This window comes from Trachemys scripta, chromosome 14, assembly GCF_013100865.1.
Source record: "Trachemys scripta elegans isolate TJP31775 chromosome 14, CAS_Tse_1.0, whole genome shotgun sequence".
Taxonomy (NCBI): domain Eukaryota; kingdom Metazoa; phylum Chordata; order Testudines; family Emydidae; genus Trachemys; species Trachemys scripta.
This window is the reverse complement of record NC_048311.1, coordinates 41079849-41100916: the sequence shown is the minus strand read 5'-3', so window position 1 is coordinate 41100916 and position 21068 is coordinate 41079849. Positions and strand designations below refer to the sequence as shown.

General features: G+C 50.1%; 1 protein-coding gene across 1 annotated transcript; it reads left to right on the top strand.

The window, feature by feature from the left end:
- The first annotated feature begins 1698 nt into the window (after window positions 1–1698).
- On the top strand, window positions 1699–12847 carry LOC117887107 (epididymal sperm-binding protein 1-like). Its single transcript, XM_034789349.1, has 9 exons — window positions 1699–1850; window positions 2993–3157; window positions 4199–4363; window positions 5627–5782; window positions 6559–6723; window positions 8609–8794; window positions 10295–10459; window positions 11431–11599; window positions 12637–12847. Exons 1-8 carry the CDS (start codon window positions 1742–1744, stop codon window positions 11592–11594), a joined length of 1275 nt encoding a protein of 424 aa, XP_034645240.1. The 5' UTR covers window positions 1699–1741; the 3' UTR covers window positions 11595–11599; window positions 12637–12847.
- Window positions 12848–21068: the final 8221 nt, after the last annotated feature.

Below are 21068 nucleotides of genomic sequence, written 5' to 3'. Positions count from 1 at the left end.
AAAATGATGGGGTCTAAATTAGCTGTTAACACTCAAAGAGATCTTGGAGTCATTGTGGATAATTCTCTGAAAACATCCACTCAATGTGCAGCGGCAGTCAAAAAAGCGAACAGAATGCTGGGAATAATTAAGAAAGGGATAGAAAATAGGACAGAAAATATCATGTTGTCTCTATATAAATCCATGGTACGCCCACATCTTGAATATTGCATGCAAGTATGGTTGCCCCATCTCAAAAAAGATACACTGGAATTGGAAAAGGTTCAGAGAAAGGCAACAAAATTTTTTCGGGGTATGGAACAGCTTCCGTATGAGGAAAGATTAATAAGACTGGGACTTTTCAGCTTGGGAAAGAGATGGCTAAGGGCAGATATGACTGAGGCCTATAAATCATGACTGATTTATAGAGAAAGTAGATAAGGAAGTATTGTTTACTACTTCTCATAACACAAGAACTAGGCGTCGCCAAATGAAATTAATAGGCAACAGGTTTAAAAGAAATAAAAGGAAGTATTTCTTCACACAACGCACAGTCAACTTGTGGAACTCCTTGCCAGAGGATGTTGTGAAGGCCAAGACCATAACAGGATTCAAAAAAGAACCAGATAAATTCATGGAGGACAGGTCCATCAATGGCTATTAGCCAGGATGGGCAGGGATGGTGTCCCTAGCCTCTGTTTGCCAGAAGCTGGGAATGAGCGACAAGGGATGGATCACTTGATGATTCCCTGTTCTGTTCATTCCCTCTGGGGCACCTGGCACTGGCCACTGTCAGAGGACAGGATACTGGATTAGATGGACCATTGGTCTGACCCGGTATGGCCATTCTTATGTTCATTTGACGAAAAGTGAAAATCTCAAAAATATTCCTGTCCTGAAATACTGAAATCTTACATTTGATCATCACAAGTGGAAATCTTGGCATTTTTCTGACATGGAAAAGTGAAATCTCAAAAATTTGCCATCATGAAACGTCAAAACCTCAAAAATTGTCATGCACCAAAAATGAAAAACAAACTCCATATGAATCAATCATTGCAATAAGTTTGAATTATTTTTTTTTCAGTTTTGACCTAATTTTTTATTATCTACTTTTTTCTCCGCTTACCAATTAACAAATTTCGAAACAAAAAGCCGTTCCAAACCAGAACTTTTCTATTTCCAAAATCTCCAAACCGAGACGGTTGGGGATACCCATAAATTACAGAATGCAGTAGGGGGCTGGGTGGACCTTTAATTTTGCACGATTGTTTCTGTGTTGCAAATGTGAGTGGGTCTTGAAAATTCCCCAAAACTGTCCTGGAATTTCTGGACGGCTCCTTTCAACAATTTCAAATGTTCCTTTTTCAAGACAAGCAATGGGTCAAAAGCCACTTTTCCCCATGCACTGTTTCACTTGCACCAGAGCTGCGTTTCCAGCTGGAAATTTGTGGCAAAAATTCCCGGCCCACCATATCCAGGAGAGATTGAATCTCCCACTTCTCCAAAGCCACGCAGGTATTTAAGCACCTAATTTCCACTGATTTCAAATCCCTTTGTGGATCTGGGCCTCTGGGCTTTGGCTTTGTGGGGGACAATGAGACAGTCTGGCCAAGGAGTGAGGTGTGGGCAGGGGGGCTCAGGTTTCAGGAAGCAGAGGGCTGATGATTTGCCATTGGTGTGGCAGGGTGGTGAGGTGGCAAACCATCTGTCAATCCCCTGGGGGCAGCCAAGGGGAGGAGCCCCAAGGGAGGCTGTATATATGGGGCTGGGGCTCTGGGGCTGGGGCAGTGTGGACGGAACAATGGCTTCACCCACAGCCACATGCGTCCTGGCCTGGGCCCTGGCACTGCTCTGGGAGGGGACCCAAGGTAAGGGAGGCAGGGGCTGTCTCGGGTCGGTGTGTGTTGGTGTGTAGTGTGGTAGAGTGTGTGGCTGTGCAGCAGGGTGTTGGTGTTTAGTAGAGTGTGTGTTGTGGAGCAGTGTGCTGTTGTGTTGTGGAGCAGTGTGCTGCTGTGTTGTGTAGTAATGTACGTGTTGTGGAGCAGTGGGTTGTAGTGCAGTGGAGTGCATGTTGGGGAGTGGTATGTTGTGTAGTGGAGTAAAGTTCGTGTTGTGGAACAGTGTGTTTTGTGTAGTAGAATGCATGTTGTGGAGCAGTGTGTTGTGTTGTGTAGTGAAGTATGTGTTGTGGAGCAGTGTATTGTAGTGGAATGCATGTTGGGGAGTAGTGTGGTGTGGAGCAGGCTGTTGTGTTGTTGAGTTGTGTTGTGGAGTAGGCTGTTGTGTTGTGTGGTAGAATGAATGTTGTGTAGCAGTGTGTTGTGGAGCACATGTGTGGTGTAGTAGAATGCATGTTGTGTTGTGGAGCGCATGTTGTGTTGTGTAGTAAAGTGCATGTTGTGGAGTTGGAGCAGGCTGTTGTGTTGTGGAGTAGAGTCTGTGTTGTGGAGCAGTGTAGGAGAATGTGTGCCGAGGAGCAGTCTGTCATTGTGGAGCTGTGTGGTGTGAAGTGTAACAGACTGTGTTGAGCGATGGAGCCGTACTGTACTGTTCAGGGCACTGTTTTGTTGTGTTGTGGAGTGTAATACGCTGTGTGTTGTGGAGCAGCGTGCTGTTGATTAGTGTCATGGCCTGGGGGCTGTGGTGTAGTGTGCATGTGTAGTGCAGTGGGACACGCTGTCGTTGTGTAGAGTAGCACAGTGTGTTTTGTGAAGTGGTGCGTGACATACCAGCCTGGCCGGGGGTCGGAGATGGACAGCAGAAGTTTCTCAGTCCGCTCTGCTACGACCACTAGACCCCCTGCCCCTCTCCTCCCAGAGCCAGGGAGAGAACCCAGGAGTCCTGGCTCCCAGCCATCCTGCTCAAACCGGGACGTCCCCTTTCTCCCCTGAGCCATGGCTAGAACCCAGGCATCCTGACCCCCGGCCCGGGGCTCTCCCTGCTAGGCTTGGAGGGGCCCCCCAGCAGCCGTTGTCCCCTTTTCTGATCTCTGCCCCTTGTTCATGGCCAGGTGCGGACCCTGCCCCCTGCTTCTTCCCCTTCACCTACAAGGGCAAGGTCTACACAGAATGCACAACCGAGGACAGCATCTGGTCCAGCATCTGGTCCAGCCCCTGGTGCGCCACCACCACCAGCTACGACCGGGACAAGGCCTACAGGTTCTGCTCCAAGGAGGGTGAGTGCCCAGGGTAGGACAGGGATGAAGGCAACCAGGGGACGGGATGGGGGGCAGCTGGGGGACAGGATGGGGGGCAGCCATGGGGTAGAATGGGGATGGGGAAGATGCCAGGGGACGGGATGGGGATGGGGGGGCAGCGCTGGGCAGCACAGACAACCGTCGTGTTCCCCACTTGTGATTCCACACGCCCGGAGCTGGTGGGTCTGGCCCATGTCCAGGCGCTCGGCCACCGTCTTCCTGGCACGCGCCCCAGCACTGCCTCCTGGGCTGGGCAGGGCAAAGCCACACGGTCCGTCTGTCTGTCTAGCCCCATACACTCCCCATCTGTCTGTCTAGTCCCATATACCCTCCTCTGTCTGTCTAGTCCCATATACCCCCTCTGTCTGTCTAACCCCATACACTCCCCGTCTGTCTGTCTAGCCCCATATACCCCCTCTGTCTGTCTGTCTAACCCCATACACTCCCCATCTGTCTGTCTAGCCCCATATACCCCCTCTGTCTGTCTAACCCCGTACGCTCCCCATCTGTCTGTCTAATCCCATACACCCCCCTCTATCTAGCCCCATATGCGCCTTCTCTGTTTGTCTGTCTAGCCCAGTACACCCCTGCCATCTGTCTGTCTGTCTATAGGTCGCCAGACCCTTTCTCACAGACTCACAGATTGTGCCCACTCTTGGCCCGTATGGTCCCTGGGGGGGAACCCCCTTCAGTGTGACAGTCCTTCTCAGGGGTCCACTCTCTTTTGGGGGTTGAGCCCCTCCACCTCCTGGAGCCGCACCTCTCTGAGCCTTAGCACGTCTGTCTCTCGCTGTGGGCCCCTCAGGGAGTCCACTCACTCTGGACCCCCCAGGGCCTCGACTCCCAGAGGGAATAATGCCACCCTGTTCTCTAGACCGGAGCGACTCTCAGCCAGCGTAAAACAGGAGGGTTTATTGAGCATCTGAACCCAGCACAGGGTGGGGTGAGGGATCCACACATGTCTGCGTTGCCCCCAAGGCATCCCACCTCCTGACGGTCCCTGTCTGTGTCTCTCCCCAGCCTACAGCGGGAACGCGGGCGGCGAGCCCTGCTTCTTCCCCTTCGTGTACAGGGGCCGCACCTCCCACACCTGCATCACGGAGCAGAGCTACGGGGTCCAGCCCTGGTGCTCCACCACAGCGAACTACGACACGGATGGTCGCTGGAGCTCCTGCCCTGACACATGTACGGTGCTCCCGGGGCCTCCCCGGCCAGGGACATAGGCACAGGGACACAGATGGGCACAGGGTCCCCCCATGGACCCAGCTCAGCCAGTGACCCCAATCCCAACCCGCAGCCCCCTGCTAGCCCAGCTCTGGGCTCCCCCAACAAGTTCACCCATGCCCCTCACTCCCAACCTGCAGCTGCCTGCTAGCCCAGCCCTGCCGGTGCCCCTCACTCCTGACCCGCAGCCCCCTGCTAGTCCAGCCCTGGGCTCCCCCCAGCTCTGCCAGTGCCCCTCACTCCTGACCTGCAGCCCCTGCTAGCCCAGCCCTGGGCTCCCCCTAGGGTTTCCAGGTGTCCAGAACACCCAGTCGAAAAGGGACCCTGGTGGCTCCAATCAGCACTGCTGACCGGGCCATTAAAACTCCGGTTGGCAGTGCAGCAGGGCTAAAACAGGCTCCCTGCCCGGCTCTGTGCGGCTTCCAGCAAGCGGCCGGCATGTCTCACCGGCTCCTAGGCAAGGGGGAGGCCAGGGGGGCTACACACGCTGCCTCCACCCGCAGGCACAGCCCCAAGCACCAACTCCGCAGCTCCCATTGGCCAGGAGCTGCAGCCAATCAGAGCTGCGAGGATAGCGCCTGTGGGCAGGGGCAGTGCACAGAGCTCCCTGGCTGCCCCTCTGCCTAGGAGCCAGAGGGACATGTCACCGCTTCCCGGGAACCGCTTGAAGTCAGTGCTACCCGGAGCCCACACCCCCAAACCCCTCATCCCCAGCCCCACCCCAGAGCCTGCACCCCTCCCGCAGCCCAAACTTCTGCTCCAGCCTGGAGCACCCTCCAAACCCCAAACCCCTCATCCCTGGCCCACCCCAGAGCCTGCACCCCCTCCCACACCCAATCCCCTGCCCCAGCCCGGTGAAAATGAGCGAGTGAGCAAGGGTTGGGGAGAGCGAGTGATGGAGGGAGGGGGATGGAGTGAGCGGGGGTGGGGCCTCAGAGAAGGGGCGGGGCAAGGGTATTCGGTTTTCTGCGATTAGAAATTTGGCAACCCTAGCTCCCCCACAGCTCTGCCAGTGCCCCATAACCCTGACCCCCATTCCCTGCACTACCCCAGAGTGGTTGGAGGGCAGTGACCAGGATGCTGAGGGGCTCAGGGTTTTATTTACCTGGACACAGGCTCAACTTGGGGCAATTCTGGTTTGAGTGTGTGCCACATTACCCAGCATGCTCTCTGTTTCCCATGTCTCCCGCGTCCCATCTCCCTCCCCTGCCTCATCTCTCCCAGTGCTTGGGGGGAACTCGGAGGAGCCCTGTACATTCCCGTTCTGGTACAAAGGCAGGAGGTACACAGGTTGCACCATGGATGACAGCAAGCGGCCCTGGTGTGCCACCACAAGGAACTACGATGCGGACCATAAATGGAGGTACTGCGGCACAGCAGGTATGTGGGGCCAAGAGAGACACAAGGGGTGTGTGCACTTCGCAGCTGGTATAGGCAGCACCCAGTGCAACAAGACCCTGATCTCGGTGACTCTGTGTCTGGGCAGCGCCCAACCCGACGGGGCCCCAATCTCGGTGACTCTGTGTCTGGGCAGCGCCCGGTGCGACGGGACCCCAATCTCGGCGACTCTGTGTCTGGGCAGCGCCCGGCCCAACGGGGCCCCGATCTCGGTGACTCTGTATCTGGGCAGCAGATTGAGACATTGGATCTGGGAACGAGTCTTTTTCCTACCCTAGAAATATTTTGGGGAATTCAACATTTTTCCCATCTTTGATTGAAGGGGCAAAAATGAAACCTCGAAAATATTCATGAACTGAAAACCCAAACTCTCTTTCAATTTGACTCAGTTGAAACGTTGTTTCTATTTCCACCTTTTTTTTAAATTTTTTTTCCCCTCTCTAATTAGCTTAAATTTCAAAACAAAAAGGCGCTCCCAACCGGGAACCCAGAATGTATTTATTTTTCATTTCAAACGTGTCTAAACATTTCCACGCTTTTTTCCCTCGACATCTTTTCAAGTGGGAAAATGCATGAAAACTAGCAAAATGTGCCAAAATGTTGAAACGCTTTCGGTTCCCGTGAATCGGCAGTTTTTCCACTTAAAAAATATCGTTTTGTTGAGAAAATTCGCCCCCAGTTCCCCCAGCAAATTGCCTGCCCTTTGTCCTGCCTTCTGCCCTATTTTAACCCTTTCCTCCCTTGCCTTTCTCCACCAGCGGGGGGGGGAAGTTCGGAGAGCTCCCCTTGCGTCTTCCCCTTCATCTATAAGGGCACTACCTACCACAGCTGTACGGCAGTCGATGACAAGATGGGACGGCCCTGGTGTGCTACCACTCCCAACTACGACAAAGACCATCTCTGGCGCTTCTGCTTGAGCGAGGGTGAGTCCTGGTCGTGATCAGAGCGCTCTGTGTCAGCACAGAGGTTTGTGGACGACGTGCCGGCACATGGAGCTCTAGAACAGTTAGAGCTGTCACCCGGTCTTGCGGGCCAAATGAGCTCGCTGGTGGGGCTGCGTGCTACAAATGGCTTCCCCGGTGCAGCCAGATTGCCTGGCACCTCCTTGTGATGCAGCCATCAGATGGGCCCCCAGGATCATAGAATCATAGAATAGCAGGGTTGGAAGGGACCTCAAGAGGTCATCTAGTCCAACCCCCTGCTCAAAGCAGGACCAATTCCCAACTAATCATCCCAGCCAGGGCTTTGTCAAGCCAGGCCTTAAAAACCTCCAAGGAAGGAGACTCCACCACCTCCCTAGGTAACGCATTCCAGTGCTTCACCACCCTCCTAGTGAAATAGTGTTTCCTAATATCCAACCTAGACCTCCCCCACTGCAACTTGAGACCATTGCTCCTTGTTCTGTCATCTGCCACCACTGAGAACAGCCAAGCTCCATCCTCTTTGGAACCCCCCTTCAGGTAGTTGAAGGCTGCTATCAAATCCCCCCTCACTCTTCTCTTCTGCAGACTAACTAACCCCAGTTCCCTCAGCCTCTCCTCATAAGTCATGTGCTCCAGCTCCCTAATCATTTTTGTTGCCCTCTGCTGGACTCTTTCCAATTTTTCCACATGCTCCTAGGCACAACGCCATTCACCCACTGTTAAAAATTATCTTCGGCTTTCACTGCATTAGTGAGATGAGACACCCCACCCCAGCTTTTCTTTTTTGCTAAGAAAACTCTTTGGCTTTCATAGAATCCTAGGACTGGAAGGGACCTCGAGAGGTCATCTAGTCCAGTCCCCTGCACTCATGGCAGGACCAAGCACCATCTAGACCATCCCTGACAGGTGTTTGTCTAACCTGCTCTTAAAAATCCCCAATGATGGAGATTCCACAACCTCCCTGGGCAATTTATTCCATTGCTTAACCACTCTGACAGTTAGGAAGTTTTTCCTAATGTCCAACCTAAACCGCCCTTGCTGCAATTTAAGCCCATTGCTTCTTGTCCTGTCCTCAGAGGTTAAGAAGAACAATTTTTCTCCCTCCTCGTTGTAATAACCTTTTATGTACTTGAAAACTGTTATCATGTCCCGTCTCAGTCGTCTCTTCTCCAGACTAAACAAACCCATTTTTTCAATCTTCTCTCACAGGTCATGTTTTCTAGACCTTTAATCACTTTTGTTGCTTTTCTCTGGACTTTCTCCAATTTCTCCACATCTTTCCTGAAATGTGGCGCCCAGAACTGGACACTATACTCCAGTTAAGGCCTAATTTGCGCGGAGTAGAGCGGAAGAATGACTTCTCGTGTCTTGCTTACAATACTCGTGCCAATACATCCCAGAATGATGTTTGCTTTTTTTGCAACAGCGTTACACTGTTGACTCATATTTAGCTTGTGATCCACCATGACCCCCAGATCCCCTTCCGCAGGACTCCTTCCTAGGCCGTCATTTCCCAGTTTGTTGTGTGCAACTGATTGTTCCTTTCTAAGTGGAGCGCTTTGCATTTGTCCTTAGTGAATTTCATCCTATTTTCCTCAGACCATTTCTCCAGTTTGTCCAGATCATTTTGAATGTTAATCCTATCCTCCAAAGCACTTCCAACCCCTCCCGGCTTGGTATCATCCACAAACTTTCAGTGTTCTCTCTGTCATTATGTCAAGTAACAGAGGGGTAGCCGTGTTAGTCTGTATCCACAAAAACAACGAAGAGTCCACACTCCTCATTGCTTCTATGCCATTATCTAAATCAGTGAACATTAAATCAGTAATAATTAATCATTAAACATTTCCTGCTGTTCACTCTGCTTTGCTCGTTGCCTTTTCAGCCTACGGGGGGAACTCCAATGGCCAACGTTGCACGTTTCCTTTCGTCTACAAAAAACAGCTATTTCACACCTGCACCAACGCTGGAGACAAGATGGGACATTTCTGGTGCGCTACAAGCCAGAACTACGACCGGAATAAGCTGTGGAGCTACTGCCCCGATACCAGTAATGTATCCAGTCTGCTTCGTATGTTCTCTCTGGGGCAGATCTGACTCGTGTTTTACCTATACAGCTGGGCAAATAACTAATTTGTGGCTTGCTGATGATTCTGAAAAATCAGGGGGAAACTTGTCATGAGTTGCCACGAAAATGAATTTTTTTGAAATTGTCAGTGAATCAAAAACCCGGGGCGTGGGGGAATCATTTCAGGTGGATCATGAAAGTTCTTTTTTTTTTTTTTTTTTAATTGTCATTGCAAAGTCAGGAAAATGGTTTTGAGTGGATTCCCAAAATGAAATATCTGAAATTTTCAGTGAGTCAAAAAATTACAAAAACATTTGTCTCGGGTTATCCAGAATATGAAATATTCCACAGTTTTCAATTAATCAAAAAAAATTGGGGGACAATGTGTTTTGGGAGGATCCCAGAAACAAACATGTTGGAAATTTTCTGTGATTTGAAAGATGGGGGGGGGGGGAGAACCATTTTGGGTGGATCCTGGAATTGAAATTTTCTTTAAAACTTTTGGTGAATTAAAAAATCAGGAAACAAAATTATTTTGGGGGAATCCCAAAAATTAATTTTTAAAAAATTGTCATTGATTGAAAATTTAGGGGGGGAAATTCTTTTGGGTTGAAAAGAAAATTTCATTTAAATTTTGAACATTTTTAAACTATCTAAATTTCGGTTTTAATAAAATAGAAGGAAATTTTGAAAGCAGAAGTTGTTTCAGGTTGAAGAATTAACTTTTTCTGAATGTTTTTGGTCATTTTTGCAACATGAACAATCCCACACAACTGACATGCTTTCACAATATATTTTGGTTTCACTGACTCTGTACTTTTAGCCAAAAACATTTTTATCTGAAAAGTTTCACCCACCTCTATGTCCAGGAGCCTCCGGATCACCTGTATGATCTCATCACCTCTCTGCTGTGCCCCTGAGCCAATCAGAAGTTGTGACACTTGGATGTGTCAGAGAAAAGCAGATGTGGAAGCAGATGTCAATGGGAGTTGGGCAATGGGAGTCTACCTGATTGATGGGTGGGATCCTGGCTTTCAACACACCCCTCCCACCAGCTGAATGAGCCTCTAAGGATTCCTTCAGGAAAGGTTCAAGGCCAGGGTCTAGGAGCAGCCATAGAATCAGATCCAGAAGCGATAGAGTCAGTGGGTTTTGGGAAGCCAGATTCCTGTTGCCCCTCCTGGAAGATGCTTTAGCCATGATGATGACTTCAAATCCAGACTGGATGCTGTTCTAGAAGATACTTTAGTGAAACCCAAGTTATTGGGTTCAACACAGAGAGAATCGGGGAACATTCACTGGCCTGTGTTCCACAGGAGGTCAGACTAGATGATCCCCGAGGACCCATCTGGTCATGGAATCTATGAATCCATGAAAACTTACCTGAGATTTCTTGGCTGTTGGTGATGGGTGGCCGAGTCATAGTGGGATGCAGGAGCTGTTAGTCTGTAGGCAGGTGGACGTGTTGGCGGTGTCTATAACCACCTCCCTTTGCCTCCCTAGTTCTGGGTGGGAACGCGCCAGGAAAGAGCTGTGTGTTCCCCTTCGTCTATAACAAACAAGTGCACTACACCTGCATCAGCGACGGGGAGAGCTCGGAAAAACTGTGGTGCAGCACCACCCGGAATTACGACGTGGACAAGAAGTGGACTTACTGCTCCAAGCCAGGTAAGGCAGGAGGCAGAGGAAGCTGAGCCTGGCGGTTAAGGTGTTTGGCTCACGGAGGCCTGGTTCAATTCCTGGCTCTGTCATAGACTCCTTGGGTGAGTAGTTAGGAAGTGGTTGGTTGGTTTTTTGGCCCCCTCACCCCGTCCCTTAGGAAAAGCTGAGCAAGCTGAAGTTCATGGGTAGCAGCTGTTCAGCAGTTCTTAAAACCATCCCCCAAATCGCCCTAGAGCGGTGGGGCTCCTTCTGCTGGCTGTTTAGATTGGCAGCACTTTGAGACCGGGACTGTCGGTCTCTGTCTGTCCAGGTAGCGCCTGGCACAACCCCGATCCCAGTGATTCTGTGTCTGGGCAGCGCCCGGCCCGACGGGGCCCCAATCTCAGTAACTCTGTGTCTGGGCAGCGCCCGGCATGACGGGGCCCCAGTCTCAGTGACTGTGTCTGGGTGGCACTCAGTGCCCCGATCTCAGCAAAAAAAGCCCCAGATCTCACACGAGTATCTAGAGGCCTTGACTAATGCACGTAATAACCACAGAGGATGTACCCCAAAAACACATCTGGGGTGTGGCTGTGTCTAACCACCTGTGCATGTTCAAGCTGGCTAAATGCACTTCCCCATGGACCCACAAACCACCTGACACATTTTGCATATGCGACCCCCAACTGCACAGACATTTTTTGCCTGTCCCCTTGGCATCTTTGGCTCATTAGCCCCATGTTGTGGGGAAACTGAGGCACGGAGCTGGGTTGTGCCTTGCTAAAGGTCACCCAGCAGAGCCAGGCATAGCACCCAAGTCTCTCATTGCTCAGCCTGGCACCCTGTCATGGGGCCGCGCTCTCTCCCCTAGCCCTAAGCTATGTGGGGAACCATCTAACAAAGTGTTTGCTCGTGGTCTGATGCCGCCTGCATTTGCTATGCATTACCCGTGATTCTGGCCACAGTGCTCATCCGCTGTCGGTGTGTTTGGTCTGCAGACTACGACCGCCCCTCCCACGACAAGCTCTGTGTCTTCCCCTTCATCTACAAGAAGTTTAAATTCCACACCTGCACCAACCTGGCGGAGGCCAACGGGAAGTTCTGGTGTTCCAGCACAGACAACTACGACCAGGACCATCAGTGGAGCTACTGCCCTGCCTGAGACAGGTAAGACAGAGCGATGGGATGGTCTCTGTCTATAGCATCCCCATCTGGAGCAGGGGTGTGTGATCCTGCTTCTTTTGTTTATTTACACTGGGAACTCTTACAGGCAGGGACTATCTGCAGCACCCGGTGCAAGGGGACCCCAATCTCTTTGACTTTGGGCGGCGCCCGGCGTGATGGGGCCCCGATCTCAGTGACTCTGTGTCCATCCATCCATCCATTCCCATACGTATCCGTCCACCCACTCATACATCCCTATCCACAGTCACCCATCCAACCACCCCCATACACATCTACCAACCACCCAACTATGGAATCATAGTGATATAGGGCTGGAAGGGACCTCAAAAGTCCACCCTCTCCCCCCGCCCCATGCTGAGGCAGGACCAAATATATCTAAACCATCCCTGACAGGTGTTTTTCCAACCTGTTCTTAAAAGCCTCCAATGACGGGGATGCCACAACCTCCCCTAGGTAACCTGCTCCAGAGCCGAACTATCTGTAGAGCTAGCAAGTTTTTCCTAGTATCTAACCTAAATCTCCCTAGCTGCAAACTCAGCCAATTCCTCCTTGTCTGTCCCTCGGTGGCCGTGGAGAACAATTATTCTCCATCCTCTTTCTAGCAACCTTTTGCATATTTGAAGACTGTTATCAGGTTCCCCCCTCAGCCTTCTCTTCTCAAGACTCAACCTGCCCAATTTTTTCAACCTCCCCTCCTAGGTCAGGTTTTCTAAACCTCTGATCATTTTAGTTGCTCTTCTATGGACTCTCTGCAATTTGCCGACATCTTTCTTCAAGTGCAGTACCCGAAACTGGACACTGTCCTCCAGCTGAGACCTCACCAATGCCAACTACACCTGGACAATGACCTCCCATGTCTGACATACGATGCTCCCATTAATACACCTCAGAATTATATTTGCCTTTTTCACAACCTCATATTCAAGTTGTGATCCACCCTGACCCCTAGATCATTTTCTGCCGTCCCGATGCCTTGCTAATGAAGTGGCACTGAAGGTCTGTCCTTCTGTCCTTTTCAGGTGACAGCCCCAGAGCCGGGAGGAGACAGAACGATGACATTCGAAATTAAATGAAAGGAATGAGCCCCGCTCTGGACACCTCTGGTCTCCCAACAAAGATCGCTTCTGATCAACGGATGCCAGTGGCATAATCAGCCTTGAATCCAAATCTAAATGTGCTCATTTCTCTAGTTGATTTTAGTAAATTCAAATAAAGCATCTTCTGAAACACGGCGTCTGCGAGTTCTGTGTCCAGGCAAAAGGCAATAAATGACCTGTCCGTTTCCCTGGGGTGAGAATGACAGTGCGATGGCTTTTGCTTCTGATGCATATTGGGCATTTCCCAATGAACATGGCTTATTGGAAGGGTTATAAATCCTCATGCTTCAGGGTTGAAGATGATCGCTCTTAGTGGTCAGGAAGGGAACATCACGGGAGACAGATGACTCCACATTTCTCCAGTGCTTTCTCTGAAGCTTGTCATGCTTCCATTGCCGGAGATACTGAACTAGACAGACCTTGGGTCTGGCCTGGCCTGGCCAGTTTTATGTTCATGGTCGATGCATTGGAGGGAAATGACTCAAAATGACCAGTGGAAATGGCTCCATGTTCTTCGTGAGGTTGGGTGAAGTCCTGGCTCCATTGACATCAATGGCAAAGCTCTGGTCAAGTTCTCACCTCTTATTTCTAAGGTGACAAAAACACACGATCTGAGTTTTCAGCAGCGCTCAGGTCCTGTGATGAATCTTTAGGTGCCTTAACTGATCATTTCCGTGCCTGCGAAGGGCAAGGGGGCCAGATCCCCAGCTGGCCTCAGTGGATGTGGGTCAGTATTTAAATGATGGAGTGATGCTGACTTGATTGCAGTAATGGAACAGCACCCATTGACACCAGCTGGGGGCCTGCCCCATTGACTCCCATGGAGCGATGGCTTATTCACACCAGCTGGGGGCCTGCCCCATTGACTCCAATGGAGCGATGGCTGATTCACACCAGCTGGGGATCCGGCCCTATTGACGCCAATGCAGCTGCAGCTGGTTTAAGTCCAAATGTTCATAGATCCCATAGATTCGAAGGCCAGAAGGGGCCATTATGATCGTCTAGTCCGACCTCCTGTATAACACAGGCCAGAGAACTTCCTCGAAACAATTCCTGTCTGAGCTAGGGCAGATCTTTTAGAAAAACATTCAGGTTTGATATAAAAATCCCCAGTGATGGGGAATCCACCGTGACCCCTGGTAAATCATTCCAATGGTTAATTACCCTCCCTGTTAAAAATGCACGCCTTATTTCCAGTCTGAATTCATTTAATTCAACTTCCGGCCATTGGATCGCGTTAGAGCTTTGTCGGCTAGACTGGCAAGTCCATTATTTAATATTGGTTTATCGTGTAGATACTGATCCTTCCCCCTCCACCTCCTCTGTGTTAAAATAAACCAACTCAGCTCCTGGAGTCCAAGTTTTCCAACCCTTTCATCATGTTCGCAGCTCTTCTCTGAGCCCTTTCCAACTTCTCAGCGTCCTTCTTTGAATGGTGGCCACCAGGCCTGGACACAGGATCCCAGCAGCGGTCGCCCCAGGGCCAAATGCAGAGGGCACGTAACCGCTCTGCTCCTCCTCAAGATTCCCATGTTTACATGTCCCAGGATCACATTAGCCCACTAGCTATTCTCAGTTGTCAGTGTGATGGTCTTGGCCCAGGGTGGAGTGGGGAATACACCAGGAAGGGCCTTGAAAGTGAAGACCACGTAAGTCTGATGTGCTAGAGAAGGGGTAGCCAATGGAGGGATTCAAAATTGAAAAAGAGGGTTGATCTCTTTGCTTTAATTGTCATCCTGGGTGCTGAAAACCAGGGCTGAGATGTCTGGAGGTGGGCACCAAAACACCAGCCAAACCCAGAGGCCACATCTGGCCGCGCTGATGCCAGGCCCAATGTAGAGTCTAGAAGCAGACCCACAACTCCCTCCCCTTGAGGGAAGACGTGCACCTCGGCTGCCTCGTTAACAGCGGGTAACCAAAGCGAATTCCACCGGGGCTTGTTAAAAAGGAAGTGTGAAGTGGCTCCGCTGGGCATCGATAATGGTCGTGCCCGGGGGATTGCGAGGAGACGCAGGCAGCAGATAGACAACAATGAAATTAATTGGAAAAAAGTGGGGGGTGGCTGAGAGTGAGGTGAAGGTGGTTTGATTTGTTTTCAGGCGATGCTGCAATATCCCAGTCAGCGTGGGAGTTGGGTGGCACCATGTCACAGACGGGTCAGGGCTGGGGTGAGACCACGTTCCACCAGGGCTTTTTGGGGGGCTTTTTTGCAGCAAAAATTTCCCTCCGTGCCTATGTTTCTGCCTCTGGGCCTGTGCTCTGCAGCCCCCCGCGCCAGGAGGCCTGTCTCTGAGAACTATTCACAGCCTTACCGGGCCTGATATGGTGGGCATGTGCAAACAGGGCCGGCTCTACTGTTTTTGCCGCCCCAAGCAGCGCGCCGAATTGCCGCCGCGGACGGCGGGGGCAGTCCATGTGCCGTTAGGGCAGCCCGCGTGTTTCCGTGGAGGTGGCAATTCGGCGGCAGCTTCTGTCTTCAGCTGGAAGACAGAAGCCGCCAAATTGCCACCACGGGCAGCTGAACATAGAAGCTGCCGCCAAATTGCTGCAGAAACGTGCGTGCTGCCCTAACGGCACACTGACTGCCCCCGCCGTCCGCGGCGGCAATTCGGCACACTGCTTGGGGCGGCAAAAACACACGGACCGCCGCCCCTTGCAGATTGCCGCCCCAAGCACCTGCTTGGAATGCTGGTGCCTGGAGCCGGCCCTGTGTGCAAAGGCCGCCCACTGGCTCGGGAACCTCGGGCAAGTTCGTGCAAGGAGGGGCTCCCGTAAAGCTCTCCCACAGTGCAACTCGCCGCAGGGCATTTTGGGAAGGGTTTGCAATGCCTCATGGGACCAAAACATGGTTGCAGGGGAGGAATGGGAACATGGCTTCCAGAGGAGTTCTCCAACCTCTGGGCTCATAGTTATGAGAGGGACGCTGCTCACCAAAACACCAGAGGTACCGAGCTCCAGAGAAAGCTCCTGGTTGTGGATTCCAAGCAGAAAAGGGCACCTCCCTGCTCTCTGGACTTAGGCCCCTCCCTCTGAGAGAAGGGTGGGGGCTTAGCACACGCCTCCTCTGATCGGCAGCTCCCTGCCTAGTATGCTGGCTCTGGCCGCCCTTATTCTCTGACCCCTTTCTCCCTGCATTCATTGTGCAGCCACCTAGGCGCGGTGCTCGGGCTTTGTGAATCGCAGCACATTCCTATGATCTTCCAGGGCCCACAGCCTAGGTCCTGCAACACTCAGCGCTGCAACAGTTAAATTCCTCTGTACATCCAGGCCCATAGTGCCTAGCCCTTAATCCAGCCCTGGGCATGGGCCTCGAGTGCCTGCGGAATCAGAGACTATAAAGTAAGAGAGGACCATTGTGATCATCTACTCTGACCTCCTGTGTGACACAGGCTTTAGAACAGGTTTCAGAGTAGCAGCCATTCCCGTTTGACCGAGAGCCAATCGTTTAGAAAAACGGCCCGTCAAGCTTTCTAAATGTGACCAGTGATAGAGAATTCCCCTGCCCAGCACTTGGTAAAGTGTTCTAATGGTTAATTACCCTCACTGTTAATAATTTATACCTTATTGCCAGTCTGAATTTGTCTAGCTTCAACTTCCAGCCACTGGATCGTGTTAGACCTTTCTCTGCTGGAATGAAAACAAATTTCTGTTTCCCTGTAGGCTCCGAAAGCCTGTGATCAAGTCACCATTTAACCTTCTCCTTGTTAAACTAAATAGTTTGAGCTCCTTGGTTGCATCACTCTGAGGCAGGTTTTATAACCCTTCAATCATTCTCGTGGCTCTTCTCTGACCCCCCTCCAACGTATCAACATTCTTCTTCAATGTGGGCACCAGAACTGGACACAGGATCCCAGCAGCGGAGACCTCTCAGAGTTAAAGAAGAACATGTTTGAGACAGCAGACTTGCCAGAGCATTTTAGAACTTCAATGTGTATCCAAATCTCAGAAAAGAACAACGCTATGGACTGCCAAATGCAGAAGTAAAATAACTCTCTGCTCCTACTCGAGATTCCCTGATTTGCTCATCCCAGGATCACATTAGCCCTTTTTGCCCACAGCGTCACACTGGGAGCTCATGTTCAACTGATTATCCACCGCGACCCCCAAATCTTTCTCAGAGTCGCTGCTTCCCAGGAGAGACTCCCCCAGCCTGTAGGTAGGGCCAACGTTCTTTGTTCCTAGATGGACGACTTTACATTTGGCCATATTAAAATCACAGGCGCCAACAAAAGTTGGCGCCGGCCCAGCCCCCAGCCCCGCCCTGACTCCACCCCCTCCCTGCCCCATTTGGACCCCTACCCAAAATCCCCGCCCCGGCCACATCGCATTCCCCCTCCTCTCCCCTCCCTCCCAGACTTGCCGCGTGAAGCAGCTGTTTCGCGGCACAAGCGCTGGGAGGGAGGAAGGAAGGGAGGGGGGAGAAGCAGGACGCGGCGGCGTACTCAGGGGAGGAGGCGGAGGCGAGCTGGGGTGGGGAGCTGCCGGTGGGTGCTAGGCACCAACCAATTTTTCTCCGTGGGTGCTCCAGCCCCAGAGCACCCACGGAGTTGGCGCCTATGATTAAAATGTGTATTGTTCACTTGCGCCCACTTTGCCAACCGATCCAGGTCGCTCTGTATCAGTTACATCATTTACATCACTCATCATTTACCAGTCCCCCAATCGCTGTGTCATCTGCGAATTTCATCAGTGATGATGATTTTGTTTTCCCACAGCTCACTGATAAAAATGTTATCACAGGCCCAACAACTGATTCCTGCGGGACATCACTGGAAACAACCCTGCTTGAGAATGTTTCCCCATTTACAATCACATTTTGAGACCTGTCAGTTAGCCAGTTTTTAACCCATGTAATGTGTGCATTCATGAAAACAAGGACCAATTAACTTGGGAACATCTCAGAGATGCTATCAAAGAACCTGCAGATAAACATGTAGGCGAGAAGTTACTAGCTACTAAAAGCCCCTGAAAATAGACGAAATCATTGCTCTGATAGATGAAAGAAGGAAAGAAAAAGCACACGGATCGACAATAGAAAACAAATACCAAAGACTAGCTAAAATGATAAATAATACATGCAGATCAGCAAAGTCTTAATGGCTGAATGAGAAATGCAAATAATTTGAAGAACTGGATAAAGAAAATAAACAAAAGGTTTGATTACAGAAGGAAAGTGACCAATACGACCCTTATGGACAAAAAGGAACCATAACCGACAGGCCCTCAAGACAAGAACGAGAGATGGTGAGACTATAGAAATGAATTATATGGTGATGATAGGCCTGAAAAATTTCAACTAGAGATCAATCAAATAAGCGCCTGTCAATAATGGATGAAGACAGCATGGTAGCAATAAAAAGACATCTGAATGGAAAAGCAGTAGGTTGTGATGGAAAACGAGCTGATTTAAAGCATAGGGGCTGAAGGCTCCAAAGGCCTCTCAGAGTTAATGAAGAACATGTGTGAGACAGCAGACTTGCCAGAGGATTTTACAACTTCAATGTGTATTCAAATCTCAGAAACGAACAACGCTATGGACTGTAACAATTACAGAACAAGCAGCCAAGTATCTCAGATACTTCTGCAAGTTGTTCAGAACCGAGTACAAGGAAAGACTGATCAGGAAATAAGCAAACAACAAGATGATTTTGAATGTGGAAAAGGCACCATAAACGCCCTTGTGAAACTGTGATGCGCATATGAGAAAGATCAGTTGAAAAGGTGAAAACAATATACTTGTGTTTCATTGACTTCCAAAAAGCATTTGACAGAAGCTACCACTACAAACTGCTCAATATATTCAGATCTGTAGGGACTGATGGATACGAATGCCGAGTAATAAAACAATTATACTGGAATCAGAAGACAATTATAATGGGAAATGAAAATGAAAATCTAATAGAGATCTAGAGAGGAGTGAGATAAGGCGGTATGATGTCACTGACTTTATTTGACATTTATAGTGAGTATTTGATTAAATTAATTGAGGAAACAGAGGAAGGTATTAAGATGAATGGAAAATGAGCGAATAACATTCATTATGCAGATGACACGGTGCTGTTGGGTGATTCAGAAGAAGGTGGAGATTATATATGAATATGGCAAAGAATATGGTCTAGAGTTGAATGTGGACAGGACAAAAACTACAGTGGCATGCAAGGATCCTTGGAAAACATACAAGATTTCAGTGAAAGACACAACCATACAACAAGAGAGCAATTATTGCTAGTTAGGAAGCACCACAACAGAAGATGGAAGACTGGATACTGAAGTCAGCACCAGAATAGCAAGAGCGCAAGAGATACTCTGGAAGAAGAAACCTCTGATGAGAAGGAACATAATTCTGAAGACTAAATTCTAACTCTTGCAAACGTACATTTGGTCTGTGTTAAGTTACAGCTGGAAACATGGACATTCCAACAATCGATAATAAAGAAATTACAATCCTTCGAATGATGGTGTTACAAGAGAATTCTGAAAATATCATGGAGAGACCATGTAACCAACAACAAAGCACTGGAGATGACTGGAACTGAGCAAATGTTAATAGGACAGCTTATGAAAAGAAAGGTTCAATTTGCAGGGGACGTTTTAAAAGGTTCCGCGAGAGACGCATGTTTACGGGCACCAGAAGGGAAAGTCGAAGGCAGAAGAACACAAAGCAGAAAAAGAAGATCTGTGATGGACGAAGGGTGGATCAAAAGGACTACTCATCCCCAAAGAGATTAGCAGAGGTCCATACACAATGGGGTACCTTGGTTGCAAACCTCCAGTGATGGATATGCCATATGGGAAGAAGATGAACATGTGTCATGCTGACTTTGCACCAGATGCATACAATCATGGTGGTATCATGAGGCGAAATGAGAATAAAGACAAAATGGAGCTGCCTGTTACTGAGGGCTGGTTTCTCCAATGAAGTCGAAACTTTGTTGCTCCCAAAAGCAAGTGCCGCTCATGAACTGAATCTGTAGCACAGGGACTTTGCCTGATTCTTTCGCACGGTCCCTGAATGTGAACGTACCAATGAGTGTGGGGCAGAACTCAGGGAGAAAGATGATGTTTGTGAAGGGATGAAGAATAAGCAGGTTTAACAAAGGTGGGATTTGAACCCATGTATCAAGAGCACAATATATAACACCTCATTGCCTTAATCACTCAGCCACACCACCTGAGGAGAAGAGGAGCATTTATCTCCTTCTAAAATCTTGATTTACCTATTACCAAGGGTGGGCTTTCTAACACACAACTTCTGTGCTATTGTACATGAGTGACTAAGGAAAAGGATCATACCCCAGAAACAGACCCTGTGAGGACACAGCTGGATTTGCTCTTCGGATTCTGCATCTCATAAAAATGGATATGCTCCAGTCCAATCACAGCTATTGGAACGGAAACAAGAACTAATTCGGAGAAACCCCCTGGCGCTGCACCATGCTGGAGGTCAGATGAGACACACATAATTGTCCCTTCGGGACCTGCAGTCTAGGAACTGGTCTGTGGTTTTGAACTGAGGGCAGAGAGGAGATACAAGCCTCCATCTCCAGCACCAGGGGTTATTTCTAAAGAATATGGACTGGATTCTGTTCACATTTAAACCAATCCAGAACAACTTCATCTTGGTCAGGTGTGACTCCAGATTGACTCTGGGGAAGCCGAGATCAGAATCCAGCCCTGACCCCACTGCAGTCAGGGGCTGGCTCAGGATTGACCCTGGGTGATGCTCCCCCAAGCTTTGCCCAAGGCACCAGTAAGCGTTTCAGACTGGCAGACGCACAGCGTGAACTGGGAGCAGGGAAGGCGTGGTAATTGTCTCCTGGGGGTGGGGATAGCGCCTTCCAACAGATCCCAGAGGTGCTAGGATATTTCAAAGCTTTGGAAATGCGACCGCCCCTACAAAGCAATTAAATCCTTCTCCAGCCGAGAGCTGTGTCTTCTCGCAAGGGGCTGGTGTTGTAAGAGGCAGAGATGTCCAGAGCCCCTGCTCCATCCAGCCTTGGTGAAGCACTCCATTGATGTCTGTGCCAGGAACGGGATGGTCTTCTCAAACACCAACATACATCTGTGCACGCCTGGACCCAGTGTGACTTCCCCTTTGCACGGATCCGGAGCTGAAGGTAAAGACTGTACCTCTTCCCCAATGGCTGAGAGCCCTGCTGGGGTGAATCAGTATCAGGCCTGGGCGGTGGCATGCTGGGCCCCTAATCCAAAGCCCAGGATGTCTGCAATGGGTTTGGGATCGGGCCCGCCACATTCAGACAAGCGCCTGGTTTAAGAGGATGGTCCTACCACAGACAGCCTCCTCAGCACACGGAGCATAGGTGGACGTGACAGTCCACACCCCTGTATTCCCC